This window comes from Colias croceus, chromosome 5 (assembly GCF_905220415.1).
Source record: "Colias croceus chromosome 5, ilColCroc2.1".
Taxonomy (NCBI): Eukaryota; Metazoa; Arthropoda; class Insecta; order Lepidoptera; family Pieridae; genus Colias; species Colias croceus.
This window is the reverse complement of record NC_059541.1, coordinates 8150550-8170214: the sequence shown is the minus strand read 5'-3', so window position 1 is coordinate 8170214 and position 19665 is coordinate 8150550. Positions and strand designations below refer to the sequence as shown.

Genomic DNA, 19665 nt, shown 5'->3' with positions numbered 1-19665 from the left:
GTTTACGATAACGATGGTGATTTTCATAGAAAGATTGTTAGCGCATGCGTGTTATTGTAAATCTCTTACACTCGAGACAGGCTCCGAGGGCGCGAACATCAACAAGACGTCCAATATCTCGTAGTTTCAAAGCTCCATACACGCGCAAATTGAAATAAATAACAAACACGCGTTTGTTCCGTGTGAAAGTTAATTTTCGAAAAACCGTCATGACGATCCGGCCTTTACTAGCAGTTATCATCTTTGTAAGGTAAGTTTTTCACAGTTTAAATATCTGTAACTTTTTAATTGCTAGCGGCAGCGTTAATTGCAAGTTGCAACCGTCATTTAATATAAGCTCAAAATATTGTTGTTATGAAAATAGTCAAGGTATTTGGTTCGTCTTTTAATTTGCGTACTTTTAATAAATAGCTCTATGTATTCGGTACAAAGGTAACCCTCGTCAGACGTTCCTATTTGACATCTTCGCATTTCTTCGTTTGTTGTATTTAAAATGTAGATATCGTATTACTTTTTCGTATCAAGTTTTCTTATACGAGAGAATAATAGAATCGTGACATTGAGTTTGTTTCGTAATGTATATTGGAATAATAGGTATTTATTATTCTTTATTGTCTTTGTAATGCCAGGAATGATATTGTGTATTAGAAGTATATTTTGTTTTTATTACATTAATTTTAAACAAAACGGTTTATGTGTTGAAGTTAAAATAATCGAATAGGCACATTATGTAAAAAAATAATAATACTTAAAAACTCTCTTTGTTATATAATTGCATTTCTCTTATAATATCGCAATAATGAAATTTGAAGGCTTTGCTCTATGGCTTTGCTCTAAGAAGCATAATTCACAATCTTCGTAACACAAAGCACAAAAGACCGCTATAACATGTAACGTAGAGACTCAGTAAATATGATAAATATTCTGCAGCTAGATTTCATACATAATTTGTTTATAGATTAAATATTTGGAATAAACTACGAAATTAAATTCATTATTTGTTTTGAAATAATAAAAAACACTTTTTATGACTTTTTGAGAATGAAATAGGTAGTAGTAGCAAAAGATCCACATCTAGTCGGTATTAATGTAAATAAACTCAAAACTCAAACTGAAACATTTATTTATTCAATTAGACTTCTTTTAGAAGCACTTTCGAATCGTCTTTACATATTTTTAACAATTGCCACCGATTCGGAAAGCAGTATCTATGGAGAATTGGAGATATTGGATAATATTAAGTATAAAAAATACCGTTCTAATAAATACTCAAATGAAGCGAGTAACGAATTTCCTGAGTTCGGTTAAAACCTTCTTGCAAAATATCAAAGCAAAACTGCCCTCCAACATGGCGGATCTTGCGGGCGCGCTGGACTGCGGTTCCGTTTTGCAATTTAACCATATTTTATTACTTTCCCCAATTTCCTCTTAATAAATTGCATTACTGAATACAGGGACAAAGTTTTGCTTGCCAAAAAAATATGGTATATTCGAATATTTGTTGGGAGAGAAAATGAATAATTACCTACGACGATTTACGTATTGGCTATTGCAGCTTGAAACATGAAGACATTTAATAATTTGTTATTAAAAAACAACATGAAGTACATAAGTATTGTAAAAAAAACTAAATAGATTCAAATTCATTATTATTTGAGATCTGATTCAGTTTTATCACGTTCTATTATTTTACATTGTGTGATGTAGAGACTTTGATCAACAACTTTACACGTTCAAAAATTTGTTCAAAAACCGGGGCAATCTTAAGAAATTCACGCCTCAGAAAACATGCCCATGCGATCGTAGATCTAAGACGTGGTAATAAAATGTTCTGTCGTATAATATTAAATTCCAATATTAATAAGAATAGTGTGGTGACTGATAGAGTGTGATGTCTGCAAATCCAATAAGTAATATCGGAATTCAATGTTCGAGGAATTTCTTCTTACGCGTGTTTCATGCCTTTATATTTTGTGTCATGTAAGAAAGGAATTTATTTATGCCTCATTGCTTTTATCATGTACTATCTGTACCCCGCGGTTTTACCCGCAGCGCCCCGCTCCTGTTGGTCTTAGCGTCATGATATAACATAGCCTATACCTACTCTATAGTCTATAGTCGCGATAAATGGGCTTTCTTTCAGTAGGTAGTTCCTGAAGGCTGAGATTAGCGCGTTCAAACAAACAAACTCTTCCGCTTTATTATATCAGTATAGATTAGTATAGATATAGATTTTAACTTGTGATAATTGATGGCCGATAATAAAATGTGATATTCGAATTATTTTTCCGGATACTGAATAGTTATAGCAAAAAATTACGAATAATGTAATGTAACAACCACATACTTTCATAAATTACACGTTGATCGATGATTATAGATATAATCATCAATTTAGGTACATACTTAATATTTATATGTAGTAGGTAGGTAAAGACTGTAAAATTATTGAAAAGTGCAGCCATTTACGCGCTATAACATCAATAACGCACATGATGAATTGTACAACTAAGCAAACTTTTATTACCCATTTACCATGAGTGCAAAGTTGGAGTACGAAATGGTGTCCGATCGTTCATTGTAGTCTGTAGTCTGTGAAACGGAACTAAGCTCGCATACACTGATAGATTAGGATGGAGCATTATTGAAATACTAAGAGGATACTCTCCGCCACCATGAAAGTGTGCCAAATTCGATTTAAATTTATATCCAGAATTAAAAAATTTAAATTTATTTACGCTTCGATATATGTTTGGAATTTACATGCGTGTAACGGTCCAATTACATCAAACAAGCAAATGCTCATTCTAACCCTTTTCTAACCCCACTATGTCAAATTCTTTTAGTGAAAACCATAGAAATCTAAATAACAAGACACGTGAATACTGAACCACACTGAATACGAGTTATTGTTTACACTGAAAGATCACGAAATAATGTTCTTGCTCTACCTCTATCCCTATGTTCGTTTGATGTAAATACACCATTATAAATGAGATACTTAAGAATCTCACTTATCACAACAATGTCGATGAGTAAAGTTGTATTGTTAGTAAACTTATAGTACTTATATAACTTTATATGTTCTTTACAACTGCCTTGTACAACATTCTCATGAGTTAATATCTTACACAAGTACGGGCTGAGGAGTGTTGCATAGGAATTCAATAAAATGTTCGCTATCTTTTGCCCGCGAGCAAATCACATCCCTTGCGCTTATCGCACTCTCGATGTCTATTGAAGAACCTTTCAAGGGCTCCAACCCTATACATTTAAAGAGTATTGAAATTTATGAGCTTCCTTTGAACGCTTGTGACATCAACTTGACGAATTTTCTGAAAGTATGTTTCTTCAAAGGCGATCTTATTTAATTATGCCTACAGGATACACAAAAAATTATAAATATTTTTAATAACCGACCCAGACGTTCGTTATAAAGCTTTTTTGTGAATTCACATAAACGAAATTAAGCGTTTTGGGTCACGTATTGTATTGGAAAATGCTGTATTACCATATAGCTAAAGAAGAAGTTTTTATGATGAAATGTTCCGTAACAGCTCTTGGAAACTTAGATTTATGAAATAATTTTATGACATTCTTTGAGAATGTATTTAAAGATAGTTTAAAGATATATGTTTTATGTATTCAGCAATCCGTTAACTTTAATTTTTAATTTTAATATTACTTAAGTACAAATATTCAAAGTTTCTGATGCATAAAGAATATTATAGGGTGGAGATTTGGTATGCTATTGATATCGATGGACTTAATTGTAGTAGAAAAAGAAACTATATTATATCTACTTATAACCTAGATACTATGTACACACGCTGATTCTATTATATATTTCCAAAGATGAAATACATTTTATTTCATCATAGACCTAACCATAGACACAAAAAGTTTCCTTAAGTTAGGTAATTTTAATTGTCCCTAGTCGTCGCTGTAATTGAATTCAATTTTTCAAGCTCGAGTTCTATTTGATGAAACAGTTTAAGCCACTCTTTAAGTTGCTACATAATATGTATAACAAATGTATGATACAACATTTAATTGCATATAGAAAAGTAGTAGTAGTAGTAATTAAAACTTATCATTATTTGATACATAAAAATATAAAACCAACACGTCGGGATATGGAAAACATGCTCTTTCAAAGTTTTTATAATCTCCCGTATGCCCTATTCCTCGATCTAGTTTCACAAAACGAAGAGGCTTAACAAACTCATTTAAAATACAAATCGAAAACAACAACTTTCTCGAAAGCGAACAATACCGAAAAACTTGCTTGGCGTATTACTTACCTGCAATGCAATCTACTTAAAGAAATTGAAATATTATGAATTAAATAGCTTTTAAGTGCAGTATATTTTCATATTTTTTTATAATAAAATGATGATTTAGTTTCATTATTAGTTAGTTTTGTTATTTACTTATTTTACATAGAATACAAGCTATAGTTATAATTAACTAGCGGTCCGCCCCGGCTTCGCCCGTGGTACATGTTTACGTTTTCTCTACATAAGATCCATCCTCGTACTTCAAGAAATATAATAAAAAAAGAATTATCGAAATCGGTTCACCCGTTCTCGAGTTATGCGCTTACCAACACATTTTGCGATTTATTTTTATATATAAAGATTAAGCAAATCTACGAATTGGTTATTCTTAAATATTATTAATAACCATTGCTTCTTATTTTGACTGCTCTATCCTTAGGCTCTATCTACCTATTAAGAAATTCTGCTTGAAAGAGCAACAGATACATATTATCTATATGCAAATCTATCGGTTTAATATCTATATCTTGTAATACAAATATAATAGGTATACAGAATTCAACAGTGAAATCATTATACTAATACACTGTCTAAAATATGATATGTTATTAGTTTTTCATGTTCTAAAAATACAATTTCAATTTGCAAATAAATATACGATATAATTTAAAATCCGTATACGCCAAAGTATACACGATTATGCTAACTCGCTCTTGGGCGACCGACACATTATCTGATAAGCAAAGTGGCAAAGCATCATCACTGGGTAGTAACTTGACACACTGCCAATTATCGAGCGAAGATGACAGTCAATGTCAACGACCATTTTCCAATCCATTATTGAACTCTGCTTGTGATTAATGTAGCGCACAAAATACGCAGAAAAGAAGTTGATGTCCACAACTCCACACTTCCATTTATACTGTTTATTTGTTAGTGTTATGTTCTTACCAATGAAGAATCGCCTTTTTCATAACTTTTAATTAATTTATATACAAATTTATCATGCTGTTTGCACATAAATCATCTACTGGCTCGGCTCTACGTAACTTAGGCCAAAAAAGCAAAAAAAAGAAAGAGCAAAATAACGCTATATTCCATTCCTCTCATAGATCTATAGGACGAAAGATCTGACAGGACCATTATACCTAATATCAAATGGTTCCAAAAGCGCCTGTTTTCTAGTGCGACTAAAGACTTCCGAAATATCGCATTGCACAAAGACATGTTGGTTCTTATTAAATTCACTTTATTAATTATGTAGCATATAATATCTACTACTTAAAAAAATATAACATATTTTTTTACATTGCAAACAGAAAAAAGCTGAAATATAATTATACAGAGCGCCCGCCATAAGCGCAACAAATAGAGGACACGGTCCGACTTGTAAATTATCTTCCCTTCTTCCTATGAGCGATGGTTTCTCCACCAGATGCTATTTTTCTACTTGACACAAAATATGACAACCGCAATCAATCTTATAGTTGTATAAATACCAAATAAATACTTGTTAAAATAGCCTTGTAACTAAGATCACTGTGGAGATCACTTACGAAATATCTGTTTAAAAAATTGCCTATGACCGCAACTTTACAGCTTCTGTATTTGCAAACTTTCCAGAAATTAAGATTATTATGTTTTGTAATTGGTCTTTTATCATCTAGCATGTAATACTTCAATAAGACTAATATTCTATTATGTAGGTAATATAATCATTAATCGCTGTAGTCACTACTCGCACAACTACAGTTAAATAATATTTATAACTAGCTTTCCGCCCGCGGCTTCGCCCGCGTTTTCAAAGAAAAACCCGCATAGTTCCCGTTCCCGTGGGATTTCAGGGATAAAACCTAGCCTATGTTACTCGTGGATAATGTAGCTTTCGAATGGTGAAAGAATTTTTCAAATCTGCCAAGTAGTTTCGGAGCCTATTCAATTCATACAAACAAACAAACAAACAAAAAATCAAACCTTTCCTCTTTATAATATTTGTATAGATAAGTTGAGAGGTAACTCCTCTACATTTAAGGCCTAAAAGTGATTACCTTCCCCAGGTGGTCTCCCGCATTCCATCCGTGTAAGAGTCCAATTTAGAATAATATTTCTGTACCGATGAAGACGGGCTATGAAAGAGATGGAATACAAAACATTTTATATTTTTTCTCCTAGTTTCGTCAAGATTGCAACACAAAGGTTTATGCACAACACGTATAACTACGGAGACGCTGTGAATACTTTCAGGGTCCCAAGCTGAATACAACAAGATGCTTATAATTGTAACCTTTGTTTTCATTCTTTTTGAAATTGGACTTATTTATTTTTATCACTACGGTTTGCCTAAATTTTTACAATCATCGAATCTAATTATTATTGATTTTAATTTTTTATGATTCAATTTCATTTGTATTAGTTTTTCTCGTACTGATGCAAATTGTAGTAGTATTATTTGATATAGAAATGAAATGTAGAGCGAGTGTTGAGCAATTAATAATATCTACTAACTCTACTTACCTCACACTAACCTAAAGTCAACATTTTCTTCTCTTTAATTTTTCTTCAGTAAATATTTTTCGATATATTCAATCATAGCTGCTATTGTAACGTACATAGTAGATAATAAATAACACATTATTTCGTGACTGGTATTACCAAATGCCATTTTGTCAAGTGAAAGATGTCAATATTTTATGCGTAGATCACTGTAAAATTATAAACAATACCTAAAACATGTTTAATTAATCTAAATAAATAAATATACATCAATTTTGAAAACATGAAATGAATTTAAAGAGTCTAACGCAAAAACCAACGCAAATCATTGGCGTAGTTGGAATCAAACTAAAATGCAAGCTATGTGGTGATTAGCAGTTTAAACCTATTTTATTTACCAATAACAAACTATGCAGTATTTACAAGATATCAATAACTTCTTAAACTTCGATATAAGGATTACATAAATGGAATATCTACCCACTTTCGTTTTTGTCACAAGCAAATTTTCAAAAGGATGTCGCCTAAAATTGATATGTCACCAAAACCGATGTATGACTATAAAATAATGTATGTACAGGTTTCGTGATTCAATACCGGCGATGGAATAAACATATCACATGACTCAGACAAATGTTCGATTTGGATTTGATTTTGGAGTCATTCCTACCATATTTTGGACATGCTTTGATGGCATTTGGATATATCCTAGAACAGTTTCAAAGTGTTGCCCCGCCAGTTCCTAGTGCTGTAGTCCTTATAGGACATCTTTGCGTTTTATCTGATCCACGGACATTATCAGACGAAAACCGAAGCGTTCAAACAATTAATATCGTTTTCCTTATAAGTAATATTTTGGTCTTTATATATGATTTTATAGTAGCTCTTAATGTTGATGTTCCACGAATTAATGATATCGATCAGTATATGGGATAAAAACACTGAATTTGGGATTTAAAAAAGGTACTTTAAGAACAGCCGACGGCAACAGAAATCCCGGAAATTCTGTGACGGTTTTATTAAATTCATAAATATTCAATTAGGGCGAAAACGTATCAAACTGTTAATAAATAATTTACTTTATATTTTCTGTTTTTGTTTATAAAGTAGCAAGATAACAAACAGTTTTAATTAGTTACGTGAAAATAATATTAGCACAAGAAAATTAGACTAGTATTCGATTAATGCGCAGGCTCCCTTCAATAATGGGTCTTTCGTTTGGTTAAGAAATTCCATTAAGTAAAAGTAACAATAACCCATCACTAAGGGATGCCCCGTTGTGTCTAAATATCTGATGGTAAAATTGGCCTTTAAAATAATTAGAAACTTGTATTTGCACGATAGCTGAGTTTCCTATTACTAATTAACTCACGTTTCTGTGTTTTGAGAATATACTTCCAAACAAATTATGGTCAATTTTATTTTTCTGAAATTTATATGTTTGGAGGAATAGTTAACTCAACTCACAATTCTTAGTTACCTATATCACATGACCTATATCACATGTTTAATAATTTTATTCTATCGAGTTATTTATCTAGCACGTAGGTAATTAAATTCAATCTCTAGACAAAAACAAGCCTAATAAAAATAGTAATAGGTAGTTACGTAATAAACGTAAATTCTATACATTTATAATCTATACTATAATATTATAAAGCTGAAGTGTTTGTTTGTTTGTTTGAACGCGCTAATCTCGGGAACTACTGGTTCGATTTGAAAAATTCTTTCGGTGTTAGATAGCCCATTTATCGAGGAAGGTTATAGGCTATATTATATCATTACGCTACGACCAACGGGGGTGGAGCCACGGGGGTGAAACCGCGCGGAGCAGCTAGTAAATAATATCCTTACCAGATAGAGTTATTATAAAAGTTGCATAGATTATGCTACTTCTTTTAGCTTCAGTTTTAATCGCTAAGTTGAGAGGCTAGTTTTTTATAACAAAAATCAGTCAAGGTCATCAAAACGATTAAATGTATAGAGACCGTAATGTCAAGCCTTTATCAGAAAGAAAGTCGACAAATTGCGTACTCCGATGAGTAAAGAGTGAAAAGTAAAGAGTGCTTACGGTTCAGAGAGGTTCTTGCAATAGAGGCACAAAATAACGGCTTTGTCACTTCTCTCAACTGAAAATAATGTATCGGAACTATTCGATAAAATATTCTATTCTGCACGTAACATATTCTGTGCAAAAAATGGGAAGGGAACGGAGACTTCGTGTTGATATTTTAATTTACATATAATTTATATATACAAAGATGGCATGACAACGGAGGGATATTATAAAATCTAGTACCTACCTTACTTAATTTTTTTATACTTTACAAGGCTCAAACCTGTAGATGGTACAATAGGTATTTTTATGCACCTATATCATTTATCTAAACAACATTGATCTTATTGTAATAAATATCGTTTCCATTAAACACTTAGCTACTTAAAGTTTAAGACATAAATATAAATCAAAAATCAATATTCAAATCTTCCTATAACATCTACATTAATATCCATCAGTGATAAAATCTGTACATGCATTTGAGATTCGATACAAAAAGTTTCCGTTCATACAACTTTCCCCCTAAAAATAGATTAAGTTGTTAAGTTGCCACAGATTTAGTAGAAGCCGGTGGTATTTATCACGGCTCTTTAGGACTCCAACGAACTTACAAAAAGTTTTCTCGTGTTCTTTTAGTGAAATTATAAGAGATGAGCTTTGCTCCTTTTAACTCCGAATCACGATCGGATCTCTATTAATGAATATTGAGTTTTATACCATAACTAGACGATAACTATGTCATTGTCCATGTTAAATATGAATTTTTCAAAATTAAGGAAACGTTGTTCAAATCTAGAAGTGTCGATATATATGTATAGTATATTAATATTTTAGACTATTTTTCAAGTTATAAAAATGTGAAAAAATATCACAACATTCCATTCTTGAAAAGCAAATTCTATTTTAAATTTTAATCCCTTTAAAATTCAATAAAATTCAATATACAAATGTTTTGTTTGAAACTATCGGTGCAGCATAGAGCGGTCTAGTATAATTGATTACTGAATCAGAAATGATGATGAATAAACTCACTTCGGTTGGACTTGATATGATTTTACAATAGAAACTTCGAGAGCCGAGATTATTCGAACTCATTTAACTTATCCATCACACGTATTAGAGCATTTGATCGAAAATGCGATCGTCATTTTTGTTGAAAATTCTTAATGGCTTTGTGTTGAAAGCATTGTTTGATGTAAAGAAAATATGTGAAAATTAAGATTCGATTAATAAAAATTTCATTAAGTTGTATGTGCATAGTAGACATACCTACCGTATGTCTACTATGCACATACAACATGCACCTTTTTATAGTTACCTACGGGTACATATTATTATAGTTTTGCAAGACATGTACACTTTAGTTATAGGTTTTCAACACGCTTACGACGTGATACACTTTTTCGATAAAAAAGAATTCGGTATTTTCAGCAAAACTCGCTTAAGAGAGCACTTAAAACCGTAAGTAGATGCTCAGCCTTCGAGGACATTGCGAAAAAATACATCTTTACATTTTTCATTGATGTTAAAAACCACTTAGGGCCGGTCCAAAACAATAAACATTGTAAAAATGTTAATTAGAGCTCAATGTGTTTGGCCGATAGAGTGCATGTGCGATAAAAATGTTGCAAAGTTTATGAGATTGGTTATCTGAATTATATAGGTATACTAGTGGTTCGCCCCGGCTTCGCCCGTGGTACCTACATGTTTACGTTTTTTTTTTTTCATAAAAACTATCCTATCTCTCAAGTTGGATCGAACTGCACATAGTGTGCGAATTTTATTATAATCGGTTAAGTGGTTTAGGAGTCCACAGGTACGTAGTAAGTTTTCATTTCGAGCGTGATTGTAAAAAATTTCAAGCAAACAGCACCCTTCAATTCGATTAATGATCTGTCAACGAATCGATTGCTAAGGATACTTCCGAAAATAAGATGATATTTGAATAGCAAGTGTACTTGTAAGATATGAAATATAGAGCAAGCAAGAAGCAATCACGTCGATTCATAGTATGAGGAGCAATCGTAGCGTGTCAGGGTCCAATTAGAATTATGAGAATTGGAACATCGATGAACGTCTTTAGCTACACGACCTACTCAGTATTACATCTTGATGATATTAAGTGGAAATATTTTAAGACCTTTACATCTCTTCATGTTAACATAAATTTAACATTTGTGTTGGTATCGACTCCCAAATTCAAATTTATTACCTATCCTTTACCTACGTTTATTTTGTCTTTGAATACATTTTCTTACAAATTCATTACCGGAATAATAATATAAGAAAAAAAAACCACTAGGTATTTTTTTCATAGATATTTCTGTTTTCCGCGATTCAATTGAAATGAAACTACAGTAGGTATCACTGCAAATTTTCAAGAAAGCATTCGTATAAATGTAAAGGGTAGGTATTTCCCATGAATAAATACAACGCAGCGACCCTTGGAATTGTGGCAATATCAAGAAGAACTTTTTAACATAATCCGAAATAAAACAGACCTGTATGGACCGTTGCCAAGGTGTGCAAGGGATTTTTTACTAATGGTTAGTTAAAGGCATGTTTTCGTTTTGATTTCTAATTTACATACTTTTTAACCGACTTCTAAAAAAAGGAGGAGGTTATCAATTCGGCCGGTATATTTTTTTTTTTTTTTTTTTTTTTTATGTATGTACACCGATTACTCCGAGGTTTCTGAACCGATTTACGTGATTCTTTTTTTGTTCGATGCGGGATGGTGTCGAATTGGTCCCATAAAAATTTTATTCGGATTTCGGATAGGCCCAGTAGTTTTTATTTTATGAGCATTTTTGTCTGTAGGTATTTGTAAATTTTGCAAGTGCAAGTTTGAAGTCGGTTGTTTTTAACGCAGTTATCACTTGTTCAAATACATCACATTTTTGAATTGAGTAAAAACCTAGTAAACATATTAGGTATACGAACGATTGTATTTCAAATAATCTAGTTGTGATTCCGTATAAAACCTTCACACAGGAATCATACATTATTTGATCGCATCACAATATAATCAGTAAGAACTCGTAGGTCGTTACTATTGACGTTTTCATATTGCTATCGTAAATTCGTGACTGTTTTCGAAGCTTAAATGAGATTGGAACGTTACTTTTATTGTTACCAAGGGCCAAATCAAGGGAACATGACAGACGAAATCTACGTAGGAGAGCTCCAAATTTGATTGATGAACTTACAAATCTTTATCGCAGATAAATTAACTTTACAATCTCAAAGACAAAGATATGCATTTTTATGGAATTTTGTGTCTGTTTGAACAGTTTAAAACTTAGCTACGTTTTATTCGGGAATAATTCATACCTAGATATATTTCAAATTTTAGACGCTTAATAAAATACAAAATCTCCATGAGAACTAATATTAAATTTTATGTTCCCTCATAATAGTACGAAAGTTGATGCGAAAGGAGCCGTCTACTTGACAACTAAAAATGGAACATTTCCAATATCGCTGACATCCTTGGAGTCCCACGACAGCACTACAGAGCAAGCCACTCCAACAATATTCTCTGTAACTGCTAAAAATCTTAGCGATAACACAAGCACGCTATGGCATGATGTACCTGATGATATCCTTATAAACTACTTTAATACAAGCTATGATGAATTCAACACAAGCGACGCATGGAAAGTTAACCATAAGCGAAGCATCAATGATGCCGTCTCGAAAAATATTACGGTGGTTTTGGAAAATCTGTTGAAGAACTATGAAAAATCTCAGCTCCCAACACATGGGAAAGGTAGTAGATTTTTAAATTAACGAATATTATAAGTAAGAAACTATTTCGTCGTTTGTACTTAAACAAAGCATATGAAAACTGTCTATTGTAGTTTCCTGAAGTATTAAGAAAGTAATATTTTCTTTTATTTATTTTATAAATGAAATAATATAAACATTCTGTTTTCCTTTCTTTAAGGATATCCAACAGTGGTTCAAACCAATATATTAATACGTAGCATGGGGCCAGTTTCTGAACTTGATATGGTAAGCTCTACATTAATAAATATACCTAGATAGTGGAAATATCTACGTAGATTCTAATAATGTTCGATGCCAATAAATAACTATACCTACACAACGTTTGTATAGGATTATTCAATGGATTGTTACTTTCGTCAATACTGGAGGGACACGCGCTTGTCATTTTTCGGTCCAATACGATCACTGTCCTTGTCCATCAAAATGCTGGAGCGAATCTGGCGACCGGACACCTATTTCTATAACGGGAAGCATTCCTATGTCCACACAATAACTGTTCCAAATAAGTTGTTGCGAATCAGTCAACATGGGGACATTCTCTATTCGATGAGGTAAGTTATTAGAACAGAATTCATTATAACTTTCGCATTCTCTTGCAAAGAAATTACGATGGGAAAAGTTAGGAATTAAAAATTTTGAATAATTGTCTCATGCTAGACGGTTCATTAATTTTATCGTCGCTTACAACAAAGTCCGTGATTTTAATTGGCAGCGTGAAGAATGCTCCTTCTAAGATTTCACAGCTGATTGCTTTACGAGCGAATATAATTAATTACTAATAAAACTTTATTATTTCTACTCTATTACGATCAATTATATTACACTTCCGTTTGATGTTTTATTTGATAAATGGGCAAATACCTAAGTACTGTTAATTAACTATTGTATTTCAATTTTGCAAAGAATGTTAATGTTAAAAGTAGTAAATTTCTATTTCGAACACTTCACAACTATTTCGTCCTTATTGTTCATACTTTTGCAAAATGTATCCAACTATGTAGTTCTCTGCTAAGATTTTGTTCCAACAGATTGACGATTAAGGCCAAGTGTCCAATGGAGCTGCGTAATTTCCCGATGGACCGTCAGTCATGTCCGCTTATCCTTGGAAGCTGTGAGTATTCAAACCCTATCGATTTTTATAATCGCCGATCGACGAAAAGAGTTATCGGAGCGGACGGAATCCGTTTTCACAACAACAGAATACCTATGCGGTACGATATCGGTTTACATCGAAATAATAAGGATATATTTTTGCAGGGATTTATTCAAATAATGTTCTCTTATTTTTTATATAAACTGGTAAACGTAAACCAATACTTTAACTTTATAAAGACGTATCTCAACTCCTTAATAGCAATTGCTAAATTATGTTAGATGAAATCAAGATCGCACATCACTTTTTTTTTTAATTAGATAAATTTTTCCTAAATTTCATCATAAAGCATTTTCACATAGTAAATTTCTAAATGAAATAATTGAATTCTTCAGATGCGTATTCAAATCAGCAATTAGTGTACCAGTGGCAGAACTCGCAGAGCGTCAACTTTGTCCCGGGAATGACTCTTTCTCAATTCGACCTCATAAGTTTTCCTTATAGAAACTTTACATTCACAAGACGAGAAGGTAAGATAACTAGATTTTGTATAAGTTTTAATCCACTTTATCTATATTGTTAGTTTTACTCCGACTTTGTAGTAAATAATGAGCTTGTTGCATTTATTATCCGTGACTTAATTTCATATTAACAGATAGGTATAGAGAAAATATTGAGTGTTAATGTACAGGGCAGAAAAATATCGTAATTCCAAATGATGTCGATTATTACAACACATAAATACGTACCTAAATAAATAAGGAAGGTCCATGTATTTGCCATCATTAATCTCAGAGAATTGCTTATTAATTAGAAAGTTTTCCCTGAGGTCCTACATTCATCGATAATAACTAGGCAAGAAATTGTAGACACAATCGAAACCATACAACTAAAACGGCAAGTGCTTCTTTTAAAATTTTATTTACGAGGACTGCATTAGTAATATGAACGCTGGCAATCATTTGCTATTAAAACAGTTTAATCAGACTTAAAGGGGCTTTTTAAAAACATTGATACCTACCTACAATAATTTTTTTTTTTAATATTTTATTGAAATCCACTTTTAAGACTTTTATTTAAGTTTTCCATATAAACATAGATATATTTCTATCACTATACTAATTCAAATTTTGTTCATAAATCACACCATATTTTAATTCTCATGAAACGAAATGAAGAGAGAATGTTCCAAAAATACTCCAAGTATGAAAATCATTTTCATAGAGCTTTAAAATTCCGATATCGGTTTCCTCTTCTCATAATAGCTTACGCTCTCACTAATCACGAGGCTTGGTTGGCGAACGTTTTCCGCTTACGGTATAATGTTATTCCGCACACTTGCTTTCAAATATGCTAAATTTTAACTGAATAAAACAATATTTTCACAGTTTCAAAGTATTTTATCGCATCAAAATCTATTTTAACAGATATTCAATATGCTTTATTTTACTATGTGGTTTCGTAGCGTGTTTCAATATTTGTTTAGTGTTAAACCTAATACATCATAATATTTGGTGTAAACTTGAAGTGCTCCTTTTCACGTCAATTAACAAGAAGGATCACGGTTTATTTAAACAGTACCTACCTATTGTAGTGTAGGCGTGATAAGACGTTCAATGTTCATCTTAGTTATATTAAATTTTTAAATATTTACTTATTGTGTAAATAAATGATTCCGTCCTTTAGATAACTTTTTTTTAACTTTATCATCATGTTAATCATGTTCATGATTCTAACTTCTTATGTAGGGATTGAAAATGGGCATTTTTACTATATCTGGCTTTCTATATCCGTCACTGTTAGTACGCTTTCAAGGGTATATTTTATTTAATAAGTTCCCGAAAGAAATACAAATATGAAGAAAATGTATTTGAGGCGTTCATCGCCGCCGTCGATGACACGAATCGGCTTTTACGCTTCGTAAAGATACAGATTTTCCAAAAGTGCTTACAATTACCTTCTGAGTGCGACGAAATATTATGTATTTACTTTGCGTATGCTTGACGTAAAAATACTTTCATGTACTTAGAATCCGCCTAGCTGATGGCTGCTTATTTAACCAAATTTTATAATTACATAGGTACAAAATTTCGTTCATTTACATTATTCTAATTTAATAGGCATGGAGTTAAAAAATAATAATCATAGTCTCTCTACTCTCTATACCAAGTAATGATTACAAAATGGCCACATAAATCTGAGCAATGTTAATGTCGCAATAACATCTGAATATTACGTGCAGGTGACTTCTCGGTGCTTCAGGTGTCATTTAATCTTCAGCGGCACACGGGATATTTTCTCATTCAAGTCTACGTGCCCTGCATACTGATCGTTGTGCTCTCATGGGTGTCGTTTTGGATACATCGAGAGGTGAGAATCAACACTGAATCTGGTAGCTTATGAACATAAGGCTTATGATTTTTAAGTTCTGATGGAAAAACGAAGGGTTTATAAGTTCGACGTGTCTTTGCGGGTGTTTTTGTTTTCTCTTGAACAGCTGAACCAATTTTGATTAAAGAGTGTTTTCTTCATGTTTGGTGAAAATTATATACCTAGTTTTCAGCGATGTATGGTATCTAATCCGTGGAATGGTGTAACTTAGGATAGGCGTTGTCAAAATAAATTTGTGTCGACGTTTTTTTTTTTTTTAATTTTCATTTTTTTCAGGCAACTTCTGATCGAGTCGGTCTGGGAATAACCACTGTGTTGACTCTGTCCACAATAAGTCTAGATTCAAGGACCGATCTCCCGAAAGTGCGTTACGCAACTGCCCTAGATTGGTTCTTATTGATGAGCTTCTTCTATTGTATCGCTACGTTGCTGGAATTCGCTGGAGTACATTATTTCACTAAGGTACCTACTCATTTTTGTTCATTGCCTATTTTAGCGTGCAATTTTTTTGTCGATATTTTCTTATGATGACAATTGTGATAGTAACAAGTAGGACATGCAATATTTAACTTTTTTTATACTTCGAACCTTCGAATATTTTTTTTAAGATTTTTGTTTGCAGAGAGATGTAGGTACTTACATTTTTTGATCAAACTTCTTATAGACATCGTTGTTTTTTCCAATAAATAGGTATATTTTCAGTTATACGTGAAATGTTATAACTAAGTAGGTACAGAGTATAAAACAAAGTCGCTTTCCCTGTCCCTATGTCCCTATGTGTGCTTAAATCTTTAAAACTACGCAACGGATTTTGATGCGGTTTTTTTAATAGATAGAGGGATGGACTTTCCTCTTGAGGAAGGTTTTAGTACCTATATATAATATAATTTATTCGGTTTTAGACAAAGCGGGCGAAGCCGTGGGTGGTAAGCTAGTTTTAACTAAACTATAAACCAAACATCCTAGTCATAGCAATCTCTTCTAGGTGGGCTCCGGTGAAATAGTAATAGACGATTCGGAATGGGAGGAATTAATCGAAGAAGTGGGCGGAGACGCTTACGCGGCCCGGCAGCTCGCAGCGAGGCGGCGGAGCTCCGGCCGCTCTGCTAATAACTTCGTAAGTTATTCAAAGCTTTGCTGACTTCTATAGTATAGTATTTTATTATCTGTGCTATTATTAAGCTAATCAGTTTGAAGATAAACTACTTTTAGCGGTTTTAACAGCGTGAACGTTTGAAATGTTTTGCGAAGAGCGTGAATCTATATTTCATATTTCAAAAGGGGTCGAATGATTGAGTTATTGCGTTTAAAAGCTTTTATCCCGTTTATGAAAAAAGGATTGGGGAACACGTAATTATATTAGCATTGAACGGTTTTTTGCTTACTGTAAATATGTTAGGGGCATATCAAACGTGGGCCATCGAAGTTTGTTTATTCAGCTACTTTTATCTACTTTGTCTAACGTACATTTCTGTTCATATTCAGATTTTTTTTAAAGAATGTTCATTTAGGGAATGAAACCTTAACATCGTTACATAATATTTATAGGTATCTACTTTGGGTACTATTCATAAAACAACTTACGTAGGTACCTAGTTCCGTTTTCAGACTTGTAATACCTAACTTAGAATAAGTCTTTATCCGTGTAGGTATAAGGTACTATACTAATCATAGACCGATTGTGTCCTAATATTTTGTTTCATATAATTCCTTACCCACATGTCCCATCATCTCTTTTTTGTAAACTACAATAATCCCTTTAACCCATCTTATATTCCAGAGTTTATCATTCCAAGCACAAAGCAACAGTTCAGAGAGTGACCTACCACAACCTCAAGAGGAGCAACCCTCAGTCCGTTTGACGATGGAGCGGATGACGCAGACAGAAAACCGGGTTCCCAAGTGGCGACAGGTTTTGTACTGCTTGGCAGGAGATGATAATTATAGACGGCAGAGGCAAAGGGAAGCAGGTAAAGTTATTTCACTTTATTTCTGCAGTTGAATACTATCGATATGCACAAGTTACATAAGAAGATAATAGGGATGTCAAAGTAAATAGGCCAGAGGCTTAGTCAGAGGATTCAAGCCGGCGCAAAGAAATTCAGCATAACAAAATTTTGCTCTGATCTGATCTGTTTATGGTTTAGAAACTTGAAACCCTGGAATACAGAAACAAAATCTAATATACAAAATTAGGATGGTGATTGGTGGTAGTAAACTTATCCTTTCATTCCCAGGTAATCGCGGCCACATAAACAGCGTGTCCCACATCGACAAGGCGGCCCGCGTCTTATTTCCTGCGTCGTTCGCTTTGCTCAATCTCTTCTATTGGATGATCTATGCTTTTACTGACGACGACTTCGCTTGGAGCGACAATCCCATCAATCGAGTTTGAGCTTTTTAAAATATTCCCTAAGAAGATCGATTTCTAACGATAGAAATAGAAAAAATAGATGAGGTAAATATTGAAAAAGAAAATAGGTAGCAAAGTGAGAATAGATGTTATAGACGCTGTATATTATTGTTGTTGATGTCGAAGCTTTGTGTCAGTAAGTTATCTATCTACTGCTGAGTGCTTTGTACTTTTGGATTTTCAATTTAATGTCTGAATTCCTTTTTTAGACCTATGTAAAAACTGTATCTACCAAGGTATCTACCTACGTCATGTTTGATGTTAGGTACCATTAGGGCGCTTGTGCACTACAAGGAATTTTACTGTCCGGCATTCCGATTTTTTACGGTCCGGTGTGGCATGAAAAAACCGATGAATTGCTTGTGCACCTGTCCGTCTTTACTCGGATCAGTGCGATATAGTTCAAGGAAGTTTGGCGGTATAATGCTATCGTAAATGATTGTTTTAGCATTTTACATGAAACGAGTAAAAATTAAAGAAGGTGAAATATTATATTATTTCGTTATAACATTTAAAATGCGTGTTAGATAATAATTATAGGTCAATGTATATAAAATAACAATACCGACTTCTCAAATCTCATTGCCAACTAAAAGAAAGTAAAACATGAGCTTGCTTTCAATTGGCATATGCAGTAAAAAGAGTAAAATCCAAGCAAGTGGGCATTCGAAAACAATTATACCTACAGCGACTCGTAGAAACAAAAAACCATCCGGAATAGGGAAAAGTAAAATGTCGGACAGTAAAATTACGTATAGTGCACAAGCTAGTATTTAGATTAATGGCGTGCCATACCGGACCGTAAAAAATCGGAATGCCGGACCGTAAAATTCCTTGTAGTGGACAAACGCCCTTAGTGTAACACATTGACAACTGCCGTAACATATTTTAAGTTTATTTCATGTATTGTGTGTTGTAGCGATAATAAAGCTTTTAAATTTAAAGTACGTGTCGTTTATTTCGACTGCGAAATCTTTTCCTTAAACAATACTTTCTTTGTACAGCGAGTACATGAAGAAAACCAAATCTATGCAAGTATTTAGCTAACAACTAACCTAGGTACAATGCAGAAAGCTCACCAAAACTACCACTTAGAGTAATGCCCATTGTAATTGCTTTAGAAATCCCTACAATGTTTCTGCGA

General features: G+C 32.9%; 1 protein-coding gene across 1 annotated transcript; it reads left to right on the top strand.

Annotated features, from left to right (window-relative positions):
• The first annotated feature begins 13136 nt into the window (after window positions 1–13136).
• On the top strand, window positions 13137–18535 carry LOC123691576 (gamma-aminobutyric acid receptor alpha-like). The gene is given in 9 exon segments (XM_045636023.1): window positions 13137–13175; window positions 13653–13735; window positions 14113–14173; window positions 14175–14247; window positions 15960–16087; window positions 16385–16570; window positions 17094–17225; window positions 17889–18078; window positions 18346–18535. Coding segments are annotated over 8 exon segments (951 nt in total). The 5' UTR covers window positions 13137–13175; window positions 13653–13712; the 3' UTR covers window positions 18504–18535.
• Window positions 18536–19665: the final 1130 nt, after the last annotated feature.